General features: G+C 41.9%; 1 protein-coding gene across 1 annotated transcript in view; it reads right to left on the reverse strand.

Moving 5' to 3' along the window:
* Positions 1–14,395, reverse strand: part of KAT2B (lysine acetyltransferase 2B) — a 107,985-nt gene that overhangs the window by 33,250 nt on the left and 60,340 nt on the right. Inside the window, 2 exon segments of the mRNA XM_020987195.2 lie at positions 1,738–1,844; positions 9,442–9,633. Coding sequence (XP_020842854.1) covers positions 1,738–1,844; positions 9,442–9,633 — 299 coding nt within the window.

Consider the following 14,395-nt stretch of genomic DNA (forward strand, 5'->3'; position numbering starts at 1 on the left):
AGTTGGACACCTCAATTAACCGGATTTTTTGGGAAAGAAGCCAATGGCAAGAAAATAAGTTATGCCTAATGGAGATTTAACTAAAAATCTTCCACAGAAGAGCCTAGAATCAATGTATATTCAGCCCAATGCCAGACCTATTCCTTCTGGATCTTTGGTGCCAAAGTCGAAGAACTTGGATTCCAACCACCCCTGGAACACTACTACCAATCAATCAATTAAAAAAAATCACTTATTTATATCAAATACCTTCCATGTGCCAAGGGCAAGGTCCTAAGTCAGAAAGAAACACTAAATCACATTCCAAATTCTAACGCAAAAAATTTGTGCTGATGAATTTTAGAAACACTAAGCAGTTGTGATGAATCCAATCGAAAGCAACTGTAACAAAAAAGGGCTTTCTCAATTAATAAGAATACCTCATCCTTGTTAATGGAAATCTTCTTGTTCTTCTTTATTACAAGAACCAGGACAACAAACAAGAACCAAAGCCATACACCCTATCACTGAGGGAATCAATAATCCCAAGGTTCAAAAGACTCAGGTCTTTGCCAGGCTCGAGCATTGAAGCCAACTGCTCACTGGCCCACGGAGGAAACTGAGAACCAGATCAGCTAAGCAACACACCCCAAACCATACAAGTAGCAATGAACGTTTCCATTTCTCTTTCAAACACACCATGGAAAGGGCCCCAATGTTGGAGGGTGTGATCCCAATGCCAGGCACAGGACAAAGGGCAAAGTGGCATACATACCATAATTACATTCAAGGGCCACCCAACATGTTCCCTAGACCTATGACTCTACTAATATTCTGGACAATGAGCATCTTAGATCCACAAAGAGGCCTCCATGACAATAACAGCTATCATTTATACAGTACTTTACATAGGTTTGAAAAGCACTTTGCAAGTACTATCTCATTTGATACTCACAAAAATCCTGGGAAGTAGGTACTATTATTATCCTTATGGAAGAAACTGAGGCAGGCAGTGGTTAGTTGACTTGCCCAGGGTCACACAGTTGATGAGTGTCTAAGACTGGATTTGAACTCAGGTCTTCCTGGCTCCAGGTCTGATGCTCTTTCCACCACACCAACTAACTGCCATGAGAACAATACTATAAAAAGGAACCTTGAAAGACTTGAAAGAACTCTGATTGATTCAAAGATCCACCATGATTCCAGGGGACAAATGAGGAAGAATGATCCCCACTTCCTAACAGAGAAGTATTGGACTGAATATGCTGAAATGATCATACATTTATGGACCTGGCCAATATGGGAGTTGGTTTCCTTGACCATGAATTTTTATTGAGGGGTTTTTTTTCTCCTTTTGGAGACCAGGGGAAGGAGATGTTAGAAGAAGGGGAGGGATATATGCTTATCATTTGAAAAAAAGAATCCACAAGAGCACTTGGTTACTGTGTGACTGATCCGAGTAAGAGCTGCCCTATGCAGTTCACAAGAGGCTCTTTTGTGATTTGATCAAAGACCTTGATTTATTGCTTAGGTCACATATATATTAAAGTCTTTAGAACCAAAATTTCTAGGCTTGCATGGTTTATGTCTGCACCTTGTTCACTGACGGGCAATGGGCTTGGTTTTAGTCTTTTAAAACCCTTCTGGGCTTCCATTTTCCACATGAATGACACAAATCAATGCACAATTAATGGTAACAACTGACACAGCCCCATTCTTTTTCTGGTGTTTCTTCACTCCGTGCTAAACTCACATTACCTGTTTGGATTCCTAGCTGACCAGAGTGAGATGAGGCGGCCAGAAAGTCTTGATCCCAGATAGGTGAGCTCTGGCTATAGACTTCTTCTTCTAACATGGAGAGAAACCTATACACACAAAAGAGAAAACGTTAAGGATTAATTTCTTCAAAGATTAATCAAACCAGCCTTTTAAGACACCTTTAAGAGTAGCAAGAATCTTTGTGGTAACAGAAACCTAGAAAAAGAGCAGGTGTCCCATTGATTGGGGAAGAAACAAATTATGGGATGTACATGTAGGAGATATTAATGCTCCATAAGGAATGGTAAATAGGAAGAATTCTGAGGAGCATTGGAAAGCTTGTATGAACTGATATAAGTCAAGTAAAGAGAAAATATATACAATAACTACAATAGTAACATAAATTGATAATGCTGAAAGGCTTTCTAACTTTAATATGTATGTATCATGGTCCAGAAGAATAAATGATGAAATATAATTGCTTCAAGACGACAAAAGATGGGAATTATCTATGTTGGAGGAGTTGTGGAAACATAGGCATTGTTGGTGGAGCCGTAAATATACAATTATTCTGGAAAGCAATTTGGGATTATGCAATTGAAGTAAGTAAGATGTCAATACGTAATGACCCAGAAATTTCCTTACTAGGCATATACCCCACAAAGAGGTATTTGACAAAAAGTATGGCTCTATATACATCAACACCTTTATATCAGCAAATTTTGGGAGCAAAGAACTGGAAACAAAGTAGATACCCATTGACTGCAGAATAAATAATGGTTAAATAAACCATTAAAATAAACTATAAAAAATAAATTTAATAGAATATTACTGAACTGTAAGAAATGAACACAACAAATACAGAGAACCATGTAAAGAATTACATGAACTGAGTAAAGTCAGTAGAGACAAGAAAACAATATACACAATGACTTCAACAATATCAATGTAAAGAACCAGAAAACAATAAAAACTGAACACTGTGAACAAGCTTGGCCCTGAAGAAAAAATATAAGACAACCCACTCCCAAACTCTGTCTGCAGAGGAGAAACAATGCATATATTGTCAAGATTTTTCTACTTGTTCATCAATTTTTGTTTATTTTTTTTCCTTCTTAGTCTTTTTTAAATATTGTTATACGGAATGGATCTTTTCTGGGCATGAGGGAGTAATATAGAGGGGAATTTAGGCAATGTGAAAAATTACCAAAAATATTCATTTCAACTCAAGGGGATTATGGTTGCCAAATGTTGCATATACTGTCAGGTAATGACTGTCAACCAAGGTTACTTATCAATTTATGATATATCCAGAGGCCCTTCCCAAACCGCTAGTGATCCACAGACCATGCTGAGAACCATGGACACTGGCCAGCTTGATGCTACTGCCTCTCGTAGAGTTTACTGAAGCATGTTACACACCACTTTCATTAGGTGACCTTATAGCTGTATTCACATGCAAAATCCTAATCTGTAGTACTCAAGCTCTTCCAGGATTTCTAGTTTAAAGCCCATCAGGCTGATTTTTACAAAGTTTCATTGGTGTCTTTAAAAAAAAAGTCACTTGCCCACACAAGTTTCCATCTCCCCCAAGAAACCTTCCCCATCTACAAATTTTTTTAATGGTTTTTTTTTTTTGCTTTTTTTTGGTGAGGCATTTGGGGTTAAGTGCCTTGCCCAGGGTCACACAAGTGTTTGGTCTGAGGCCGAATTTGAACTCAGGTCCTCCTGACTTCAGGGCCAGTACTCTATCCACTGCGCCATCTAGCTGCCCTCTACAAATAAAAATTTTCATGTAAGTGTTCACACCTTTGTTTCTGGACTAAACTTGTTTGTTTACAAAGTGCCTTAGCTACAGCATTTCACATGATCCTTGCAACATAGAGAGTACAAGCATTATTATATCATTTTACAGATGATGAAACTGAGGCTGAGAGAGATTAATGATTTGCCCAAGATCACAACAGCTACTAAGTGGCAGAGCAGGGATTACCACAGTATTACTGTCACTTAAAAAAAAAAAGGATGCCAATCTGCCTTACTGGTAATGATGGCAAATTTGACTTCTGAGCTCTCAAATTGGCAAGTGAAAACAGATAGGCTGACAGTTAACAGATTCTTCTGGATTTCTCATATATAGGAAGCTAGAGAGTGACTGTAGGTGGCACAGTGGATAAAGCACTGGCCCTGGATTCAGGAGGACCTGAGTTCAAATACGGTCTGACACATAACACTAGCTGTGTGACCCTGGGCAAGTCACTTAACCCCAATGCCTAATCAAAAAAGAAAATAGAGAGTGACTGAAGTGATATACAGCCCAATTTAGCTCACCTATAGTAGAAACCAACTTAATTTGATTGAGTTATTATCAACTCTTGATTTATTAGGACAGCTAGGTGGAACAGGACCTAGAGCCAGGAAGAATCATCTTCCTGAGTTCAAATCCAGCTTCACTTACTAGCTTTGTGACCCTGGACAAGTCACATAATCTTGTCCGCCTCCGTTTTCTTAACTGTAAACTGAGCTGAAGTGCCAAACTACTGCAGTATCTCTGCCAAGAAAACCTGAAATGGGGTCATAAAGCTGAACAGCCACAGCCACAAACATGTTGCATTCCCTTCCGCTGTGTAAACACTGCCAGCAGTTGCTGGGGCAGGGGGCAGAGGAGTGGCTGCAAGATGGAGGAGACTCCTAATTAGCATCCTGAAGCTGCTCCAGAAGCACAGACGTTCTGGATGGAGTTCCCCATTCTCCCCACCACAAACCACAACTGCTTACCTGGAAAGCAAGGGGAAGCCCAAAGTCCCTATTTCTGTTATGTATATGTGTATGTGTATGTTTCTTCCTCTTTTCCAATACCTTTTTTTTTCTTTTTTAGGCAATTGGGGTTAAATGACTTGCCAGGGTCACACAGCTAATAAGTGTCAAGTGTTTGGTCTGAGACCAGATTTGAACTCAGGTCCTCCTGACTTCAGGGCCAGTTCTCTATCCACTGCGACACCTAGCTGCCCCTTTCTGAAACCTTTTAAAAGCACTTTGGAAGCTCATGATATTAAGGACATTCTCATGTCCTCATGACAGAAGAAAGTGTGGATTTTTTTTTAAAGAATTGTTTCTTAGATGTTCAACAAGGGAATTTATTTTGCTTAACTAGGCAAATTTATTACAAGGGTTTTGATTTTTTTCCTCTTTTCCCCAACGTGGGAAGTTTTGAAGGATAAAAAACATAGATTTATCTTAAGTGAAAAAAAATAAATTTTTAAAAAGCTTTCTTAACTGTATCTTGAAAATAAAAGTCAAAGGGAAATGGGGGGATGGGGAAGAAAGACAAACTAAAAGATTGCGAGATACTGATGACACAACACCTCTTGAAAGGGTGATAGAGCTGAGGTGCAGAACTGAACACCCATTCTCAAACAACCAATGGGATGATTTGTTGGACTATACCCATTTGTACTTACTGGTACTTATACATATTTGCTATAAGAGAGGACTTTGACTTCAGGAGTGAGGGGACAGAAGGCAGTAGTAGGCTGGTGGGTAGCGATGAAGAGACCCAAGAGTGTCATGAAAACCTCTGTTAAAAATATACAAAGGAAAAAAAAGTGCAGAAAAGGGACACAGAGTAGCCTTGTTATTAATACGTGTGTGTGTGTGTACACATGTGTACATGTGTGTATTCACAGTATACTTAATATATATATGTATGCACGAATACATGTGCATTATTCTTTCACACTAGCATGTATGTTTATGTCTACAAATATACATATACATGTGGTCTGTTGTGTTCTTTAAAAATAAACTGTCACCAAAAAAAATTTAAAAATAAAAAATAAACTGTCACAGAAGTTCAGTTTCTTATACAAGTGGATTCCTTGTTCTCCTTTGAGATACTGGGGTTTTCACGAGCCCTGGAGTCAGGAGGAGCCGAGTTCAAATCTGGCCTCATACACTTATTAGCTGTGTGACCCTGGGCAGTCACTTAAATCTGATTGCCTCCAAAAGAAAAAAGAAAAGAAAGGAGGGAAGGAAGAAAGGAAATGTTGGAGTTTTTAATGATTGGCAAGTCTACAATAAAAAAAGCAATTTTAATTTTAAAAAAAAGCCTAGAAAGAGGAGAAATTACAAATAATAAAGAAGAGCCAAAGATAATGCTGATTTCATCACCCAGGGGAAGCACATCTCCTCTTCTGATGCAGTCTAAGCATGTACTCACACTACAACAATCAGTAAATAGGAATTGGTTGCCAGGTCAGTCGACATCAATTCCCCCGACAGACTCCAATGTTGTCATATTCATTGAAAAGGGATTTAAAAGGAGAAGTGGGTGGTAGTTTGACCCTGCTATTAGTAATAAAGTCAGAAACAGAAAGGGTTAGCTTTTTAGCTCTCCAATCTAAAGCTGCCAGATCCATGTGCTGGCGCAATAGAACACTGTAATTAGCCAATATTTGAAAGAGGCCAAATGTATTTTCAGGGAAGAAGTGTTGCTGTGGAAGCAATTCAACTTTCTCTCTGAATATCACTGAAACAGGAAATTATGCTGCTTGGTATAGGGTCCGTAATTTTGCCTGAAATTACAAAATGCTGTGAAAAGCTGCTTAGAAGAATTGGGGAATAGAATTGGGGAATTTTAGTCTATATATAAGTTCCTTGAGGGCAGCCACTACTTCATTCTTGTTTTTGCATGTCCAGCACCTAGCAGAATACCTAGCACACAATGGCTGCCTAATCCATGCCTAACTGATCTATTGATTATCAAGAGTAAAGGAATATTATCGTACCCTAAGAAATGACGAATTTGAAAGATCCAGAGAAACACAGGAAGATTTGTATGAACGGACACAGAGCAAAGAAAGCAGAATGAGAATAGACATGAGTACAATGTCACTGAAAACACTTGAGCCCATAGGACAGACAACGAAACACACACAGGTTGACAGATTTCGAGCTGGAAGGGATCAGAGAGATCACGTGGTCCGGCCCCTTCACGTTTACTTTATCAGTAGAGAGTTGGGAGCTTATGGGAGTGAAACGAGGAGTACAATCTATGTCAGATGAGATCTTTTAGTCGGTCAGTTTTACTTAGCTGTTTTTCTTGATTACAGAGGAGTTTCAATGGCAGTAGTAGGGAGAGAGATGGAGAGTTGACAGTGGCATACAAAATAAAGTGTCAACAAAATGTACTTAAAAAAGATCTACACACACACCCCTGTAAAGCCTCCTCCTCCTCACACTCTCACACTGCTGGACACATTTTGCTCCCTTCCCCCTCTGGGACTCCTTGGCTGTGTTCCTGTCAGCTCTGGTCCCTTTGTCTCACCTGCAGCTCTCTGCCCCCAGCTGTCGAAATGTTATCATGGAGATGAAGGGATGGGGTACCTCTTCATGCAAGGAGAGGTGAAGAGGGAGGAACAGAACCAGAGAGGGTGTTATCTTGGAAAGAGCATAGACTTGGCGTCCTAAGAATCCTGGCTTTGACTGCGGAACCCCAAGCAAGCCTCAGATGGCTCAATTCTAAAATGAGGATAAATACAGCAATAGCAGATTTTGAGGGTCTATGACTTTGAGCTCTCTCATAAAGATTAAAAGGTAGCGTGAGGTAAAGTGAATGGAGCAGTGAACGTAAAGCCAGCAAGAACTAGGTTCAAAAGCCCATCTTGGATAATTACTAGCTGTGTGACTCTGGACAAGTCCTTTCACCACTCTGGACCTCAAACAACTCCTCAGTAAAGTGAGGGGACTGGACTCCACAGCCTCTGAGTGTCTTTCCAGCTTGAAAGCTACAGTGCTATGAGCCTTTACTGAGTCACTGTGAGGAACACACTTAGCAAACTCTAATGTGCTTATAGAAATCTGAGCTATAATCATGTAGCTAAAGTGATAGGGTGAGGAAGTGATATATTCTAAGTGGAGAGGAAGGATCCTGACCAGGGTCCAGTGAAAAATTAAATCTGTGTCCCCCAAAAGGTCATGAGATCTCTGACCAAGGCTGTCTTGTCCAACCACTTTATATTACAAATGAGGGAACTCAGGCTTGGAGAGGGAGCAATCAGCCCAGGGTCAAACAAGCTATTTGAACCTCCGTCTTCCTGACTCTAAACCCAGACCTCTGTTAACTTGAATATATGGATGTCCACATACAAATTCTCCAAATCACATAAACCACCTATTTAGGAGTGGGACCCAAACTGCCAGGCTATTCCCAGTGCTGGTCTCCATTCTCCCAATCTGGCCTCCCACATCACTAAAAATTCACATGAAAATTAGCAGTCTAAAGCATAGATGTAGATGTCCAGCACCTTGAGGGTTTCTCCTTTCTTGGAGCGGCCTAGGACATGACAGTGCTGATGGGACTTTGAGGCTTGAGGATGTTCAGATCTCTCTTTCATATCAACATCAAGGGCATTTTCAGTCATTTCTATCATCAGGCTAACTACAATTTTTTTTCCTGATACCAAAACATAAAGCACATTAAACTGTTCAGAAATGGACACTACATTGTGACAGAGATTTCATTACTGATATACACTCGTATGGGTTAAACTACTAGGAGCTAGTCTTTGAATAACATCTGGGAACCACCACCTCCCCCCTTGCAGTGTAGACAAACAACTCTAAGTTGACTTGTGGCTCAAACATGGGATGGTCACGGCTCATGCTCCTCAAAAGAAGCCACCAATGTCCTCGTAGTCAACAAGCCTCTGCGGTTCCAAGTGGTTTCATTCTGGATACTGAAGACCTCATTGTCAAGGTCAATGGCAAAGAACCACACCCTCTAATTTGCTTCTGCCTTCTGCCACATTTCTTCCGATTGTGAAACATTTTAAGCTGTGGCCGAGGAGCAAAGCAAGGGGCAGAATGAAAGTATAAATCAAATGTTCAGAGGATCCTGAACTCTGGGGCAGGAGAGGTCATCTGGAAAGGGACCATTATCACCATGGAGCTGAGCTGATGCTGCCCCTCACTCCAGCCCACCTTCCCCATGCCTGCAATGCCCTTGCTCCCACCTCCGCCTCCTGGCTTCCTTTAACAGTCAGATCAAATGCTGCTTCTGCAAGGTGCTCTCCTACTGCCCCAGATGCCAGAACATTCCCCTCCCCCTCGAGGGTTACCAGGCAGCTACGGCGCACCTATCATGTATGGACCTCTAATGTACACCCACGTTCCTTCTCCCACTTCTCGAGGGAAGTGACTGTTCTGGTTTTTCCTTTGTATCCTCAGCACTTAGCATTTGGCACAGAGGAAGCACCCAAGAAATGACACTGAATGAATGATTCCAGCTTCCAGACAGCGGACCAATGATTAAATGACTGGAAGGGATGCTGGCTCAGGAAGCAGGCCAGGCAGAGGACAACCAGAAGCAGCAGCCACCAAAGTTTGTTCTACCACTTTAGAAAACAACTCTGGGGGTAGCTGGGTGGTGCAGTGGATAGAGCACCAGCCCTGGAGTCAGGAGGACCTGAGTTCAAATCCTGCCTCTGACACATAGCACTCACTGTGTGACTTTGGGCAAGTCACTTAACCCCATTGCCTCACAAAACAACCACAAGAACAACAACAACTGTGGAACATTCCCCAGCACTGGGAAAGTGGGAGCAAAGAAATGTGTTTGGGAGAGCAGATCTTCCCAGGTTTGGATTCCCTTGACCTCTGCCCCTTGGACCATTTATCCAGCCGCCTCCACTGGCTTCTCCTTACTTTGGGAAATGGGTGAGGATGAGTGTTCGCTTCTCCAGAGGCAGCTTGTCTTTCTCCTGCCGGGCTTGCTCCAGGAGCTGCCGTCTCATCACAGTGAAGACAGAGCGGAGCAGCGTTCTCCCAAACACCTGCGTGGTCTCATACCGAGGGAGGCTGTCACAGAACTGGGGCACGTGACAGTAACACAGCCACCTGAAGAAACGAGAGAAAACCGATAAGCTACTGCCAATTAACCCTGCAGGACTTTGACACAGTCAGCTAGGGTTCTCCCCACAGATAACGGGAAAAAAAACACTCATACTACCTTTGTCATAACCTTCAGAATTAACAAGAGCATAATTGGAAAAAATAAAATACTATGAAGTGGAGGGGGGAAGGAAGTAACAACATCGGTCAAACTAGCAAAGTTACAATTAGCCATTGATGACTGGGTGATCACCATTCGTTAGCCTCATGCTATATGACTATAGGAGCAGCTAGGACAGAGTGCTGGCCCTCAAATCAGGAAGACCCGAGTTCAAATTCAGCCTCAGACATTTAGTAACTGCGTGACCCAGGGCAAGTCACTTACCCCTGTTTGCCTCAGTTTCCTCATCTGTAAAATGAGCTGGAGAAGAAATGGCAAACCACTCCAGTGTCTTCGCCAAGAAAACCCCAAATGGGCTCACAAAGAGTCAGACACGACTGATCAACTAAACAACAACGAATATAATTTTTTACCATACGGCTCAGTAAGTGTTCTGAGCCTGGGTCCAAGGGCCCACTGGATTTCAGGGATGGGAAACTCAAGAGGAAACAAATGAGATCTTTATTTCTGCTAACCTTTGCTTTCCCCAGTCATTCTAGGTTTTGAATCATACATTCTTTTTTCCTTACACAAACCAGACATTTCCTTTCAGTTTAAACCTTGAAGATTTAAAGATGAGGGGGCCCTTCAACACCACCTGGTCCAACCCTCTGGTTTTACTGACGAGGAAAGTGAAGTTCCACAAGGTCAACTGATTTACCAGGGTCATAGAAGTAGTTACGCTGTGGAGGCAAGATGTGAACCCAGCTACTAGAATTCCAAATCCAGAGCTCTTTCCACTGAACCAGGGTGAGGGCCTCCTCATGATGAATGCCCGGTCTATGGGCATCCGATAACACTTGTGAGCCTTTTAATTAAAGCCAATAAAGCCTACCACACCATCCTATCTCCAGGCAATAGAGGAAGACGAGAATGGCCAGACTTTGGGACCTAAATACCCAGGTTCTGAGTTCGAGTCCAGTCTCTGACACATAGTGGCACTAATAATTTTTGCGGCTGTGATCATTATCATTCTCCCTGTGGCCACTTACTCATCTCATTTACTCATCTTTCATCTTGCCTGGCCTCTCTCCAATCTCAGTGCTGCCTCCTTCTCTGCACTCCCCCCTCTCTTGATTTTGTTTTCCTAATTAAAGGCAAGCTTTCATTAGTACTTCTTCAGTTGCCTAAAACCCAGCCTTCACTTTTGAAATACACCAAGCTAAATTCCACTTCCAATATCTCTTCCATTCTTCTCTTCTCTGTCACTTAGAATTCCTTTGCTGAAAGGGACTTTGGGGTTACATTGCCAAAACACAGCACAAAAAAGTTTGTACTGCCCAGAGATCAGGAGGAAACAGTAATAATGACAAAGTTGACACGAACTGCATTAGTCATGTGCTACAGAAAGAAAGGCATTGTCACTGAACCCAACATCGCTGGCTATTGATACATTGCCATCTTCCCTCTTTTTTTTTTTTTGGCTAGGCAACAGGGTTAAGTGACTTGCCCAAGATCATAGAGCTAGTAAGAGTTATGTGTCTGAGGCCGAATTTGAACTCAGGTCCTCCTGAATCCAGGGCCGGTGCTCTATTTACTGCACCACCTAGCTGCCCCCATCTTCCCTCTTTGATTATCTCCAATTTATCCTGTTAGATCTAATTTGTACATAGTTGTTTGAACCACCTTGCTCCTTAGACTGTGATTAAGGGCAGGGATTGTTTTTTGCCTTTCCTTTGTATCCCTAATACCTCATAGGGCTGCTGTGAGACTCAATGAAATAATGCATGTCTTACATAAACATCATTTATTATTTTGAGAAGGAAATGGCACTCAACTACCTCTGAACCAATGCATAGGAGATATTAACCATTCAAGGAACAGGGCAGTAACTCTTAAGTGAAATGCTCCTTTTTATGTACCTAACCATATCCTATAGGCTGTTTCAGGGACTCTCGGTCAGAAAAGAATCATGTAAAAACTTGGTTGAGTGTTCTGGAAATTGATAAGTTCACAAAAATGTGGGCCTAAGGAGAAGTCCATCTATAAAGGAGGTTCTATGTGTCTGTGTCTCTCCTGAAGACTGATGTTCTTCCTGCCAAAGATGACAGTCCATTAATATTGCCATTAAAAGAGTATAAAGAGATTCAGTAGGTCATGCAGTATGCCTGGAAGGGGCTAGGGAGGAAGGATAGTAGTAGGCAGCAAAGGTCTCACACTTCTCACACTACACTGGGGAATCCTTTTATAGACACTAGGTCAATTATGTTTTTACTTCTCAAATAAATCTGATTTTGTAAATCTGCAATACTTCTAGTAGATGACAGAAAAGGACTGAGTCACTGACTCCTTGTAATTGATGCAAATGGTCAATGCTTGAAGTGAGAGGAAGAAAAGGAAGTGGGACATTTTACATATGATTTCAATTACAGAAATAAGCAAATAGAAAGGCTGCCTTCCAGGCCTGGCTGTCATCTAGGATGAGGCACTTTTGTTTCAGACTCTCTTAAAAGGAAATAAGATAATATCTCATCTCATTTTGAGCCCGGAATATAGATCACATTTCAATGTCATTCTTTTTCATTTGCTCACCTATCCATGAATGAATCTAAAATGCCACGGTCTATGCTTCTCTGGGCTATCTTCATTTCCATTTTTTAAATCATGTTATTCTTCTCACATTTTGACTGAATACAGAATGTTACATCTTGAAGGGACCTTAAAGATTCTGAAGCAGAAAGGATTCACTGAGACCAGGGGCAGAGAACCTGTAGCTTCAAGGCCACATGCAGCCCTCTAGTTCCTCAAGTGTGGCCCTTGGACGGAATCCCAAACTTCACAGAGCAAATCTCCTTAGTAAAAGGATTTTTGTTCTGTAAAAGGCCACGCCCAAGGACCTAGAAGGCCACATACAGCCTGGAGGCCCCAGGTCCCCCACCCATGACTCAGACCATCTCAACCCTCTTGTTTTACAGATAAAGAAGTCTGGACAGAATTAAGGTTCCAATAGGAGGTTAGACAGTTTGCTCAAGGTTAGTAGCTAGTTTAGCTCTCATGAACATTCTGCAGAAGAGTCCACATGCTGCCATGAGTCTCTTACCAGGAACTGGCCAAGGTGCTAGGAACTGGGGCTTTTCATCCCAAGACACTTGGTTTGCTCCCTGCTCTGTACAACTATGTGAATTCCTAGTTTATCTGGTGGTATCCCTCAAACAAACTCTGACACCAACAGAAATGCTCCTAATGAATAAAAGGATGACCTAAAGGACATGGTGTGAATGTACACGAAACTCACTGACCAAACTCAATTTTTTAAAAGACAGACAGAAAACAGAAGCGAGAGGACCTGGGAGTATAGATTTGGATGGGTCTTTAGAGGTCTTCCAATCCAATGCCCTCATTTTTTCAGATGAGGAAACTGAGGCACAGAGAGAGGTTGAGTGACTTGCCCAGTGTCACACGTGCTTGAGTCAAGATTTGAACAAGTCTTCCCCACCCCAATCCACTTTGCCACCTAGCTATCTAGGTTAAGCCTTAATGAGTATTTCTCAATTTAAAAGTTTTTACTTCTCATCTTTTCCCTCCCCTTGGGGGCTTTCTTCCTATGTCCATATAGCACGATTATGTCCAAGGAGCACAATATAAGAGGTTTCCTTACATAGCCATATCTTCCTCTTTGCTCTTGTTCATTGCTATGCCCCTGAATCATTTGAAAATTCTTTATCTTCTTTGTTGCTTCTGCCACTGTATCATTTCTATGCTGAACGTGTTCCAGAACTGCAGGAACATTTGATTTCACCATTTCAAGGTTTTCGCCCAAGGAGGTCTTCCTTCTCTTACAGAGAATAGCTCACCCATCCCTACCATTTCTTGTCCATGTCCTCCCTTTGCCACAGAGGGTTGACCCCAGCGGGACCTCACAGTCTTGTGACATGACAAGGAAACCAATGGGTCATGCTGGTTGGCTGGCCATCACTTAATAGCTTGCTCTCCCCACAGGACGTGACCGTATTGATTTTTTTTTTTGGTGAGGCAATTGGGGTTAAGTGACTTGTCCAGGGTCACACAGCTAGTAAGTGTCAAATGTCTGAGGCCAGATTTGAACTCAGATCCTCCCGACTCCAAAGCCGGAGCTCTATCCACCGTGCCACCTAGCTGCCTCTGACCACATTGATTTTCAACCAAACATCTGATGACTGCCTTTACATGGATTCTATAATTCCTTGGGTACAACTTGGTACAGCCTGCTGTTATCCACTGTGGACTTTGACCTCTCCACTGCCTTTTGGGCAATCCTCAATTTCAACTCTTGGACATTTTAATCATGACAAACTCCACAACACTGGAGGAAAACTAATGCTAACAGCATGGGACTGAAAGCCAAGTGAACTCTGATCAACACAATGATCAACCATAATTCCAGAGGACCAAGGATAAAGCATGCTACCCACCTCTGGAAAAAGAGGCAACAGGCACAATACAATCTACTCTTTGGATATGGCTAACATAGGAATTTGTTTTGCTCCACAATACATTATTTATTACAAAGGTTTTCTTCTTTTCCTTTCTCTGCGTGTGTGTGTATGTGTGTGTGTGTGTGTGTGTGTGTGTGTGACAGAGATGGCAAGGAAAGAAAACAGATATCTGTTCATTGAAAAAAATTAATAT

The sequence above is a fragment of the Phascolarctos cinereus genome, unplaced genomic scaffold (genome assembly GCF_003287225.1).
Source record: "Phascolarctos cinereus isolate Bilbo 61053 unplaced genomic scaffold, phaCin_HiC Scaffold_1;HRSCAF=81, whole genome shotgun sequence".
NCBI classification, from domain to species: domain Eukaryota; kingdom Metazoa; phylum Chordata; class Mammalia; order Diprotodontia; family Phascolarctidae; genus Phascolarctos; species Phascolarctos cinereus.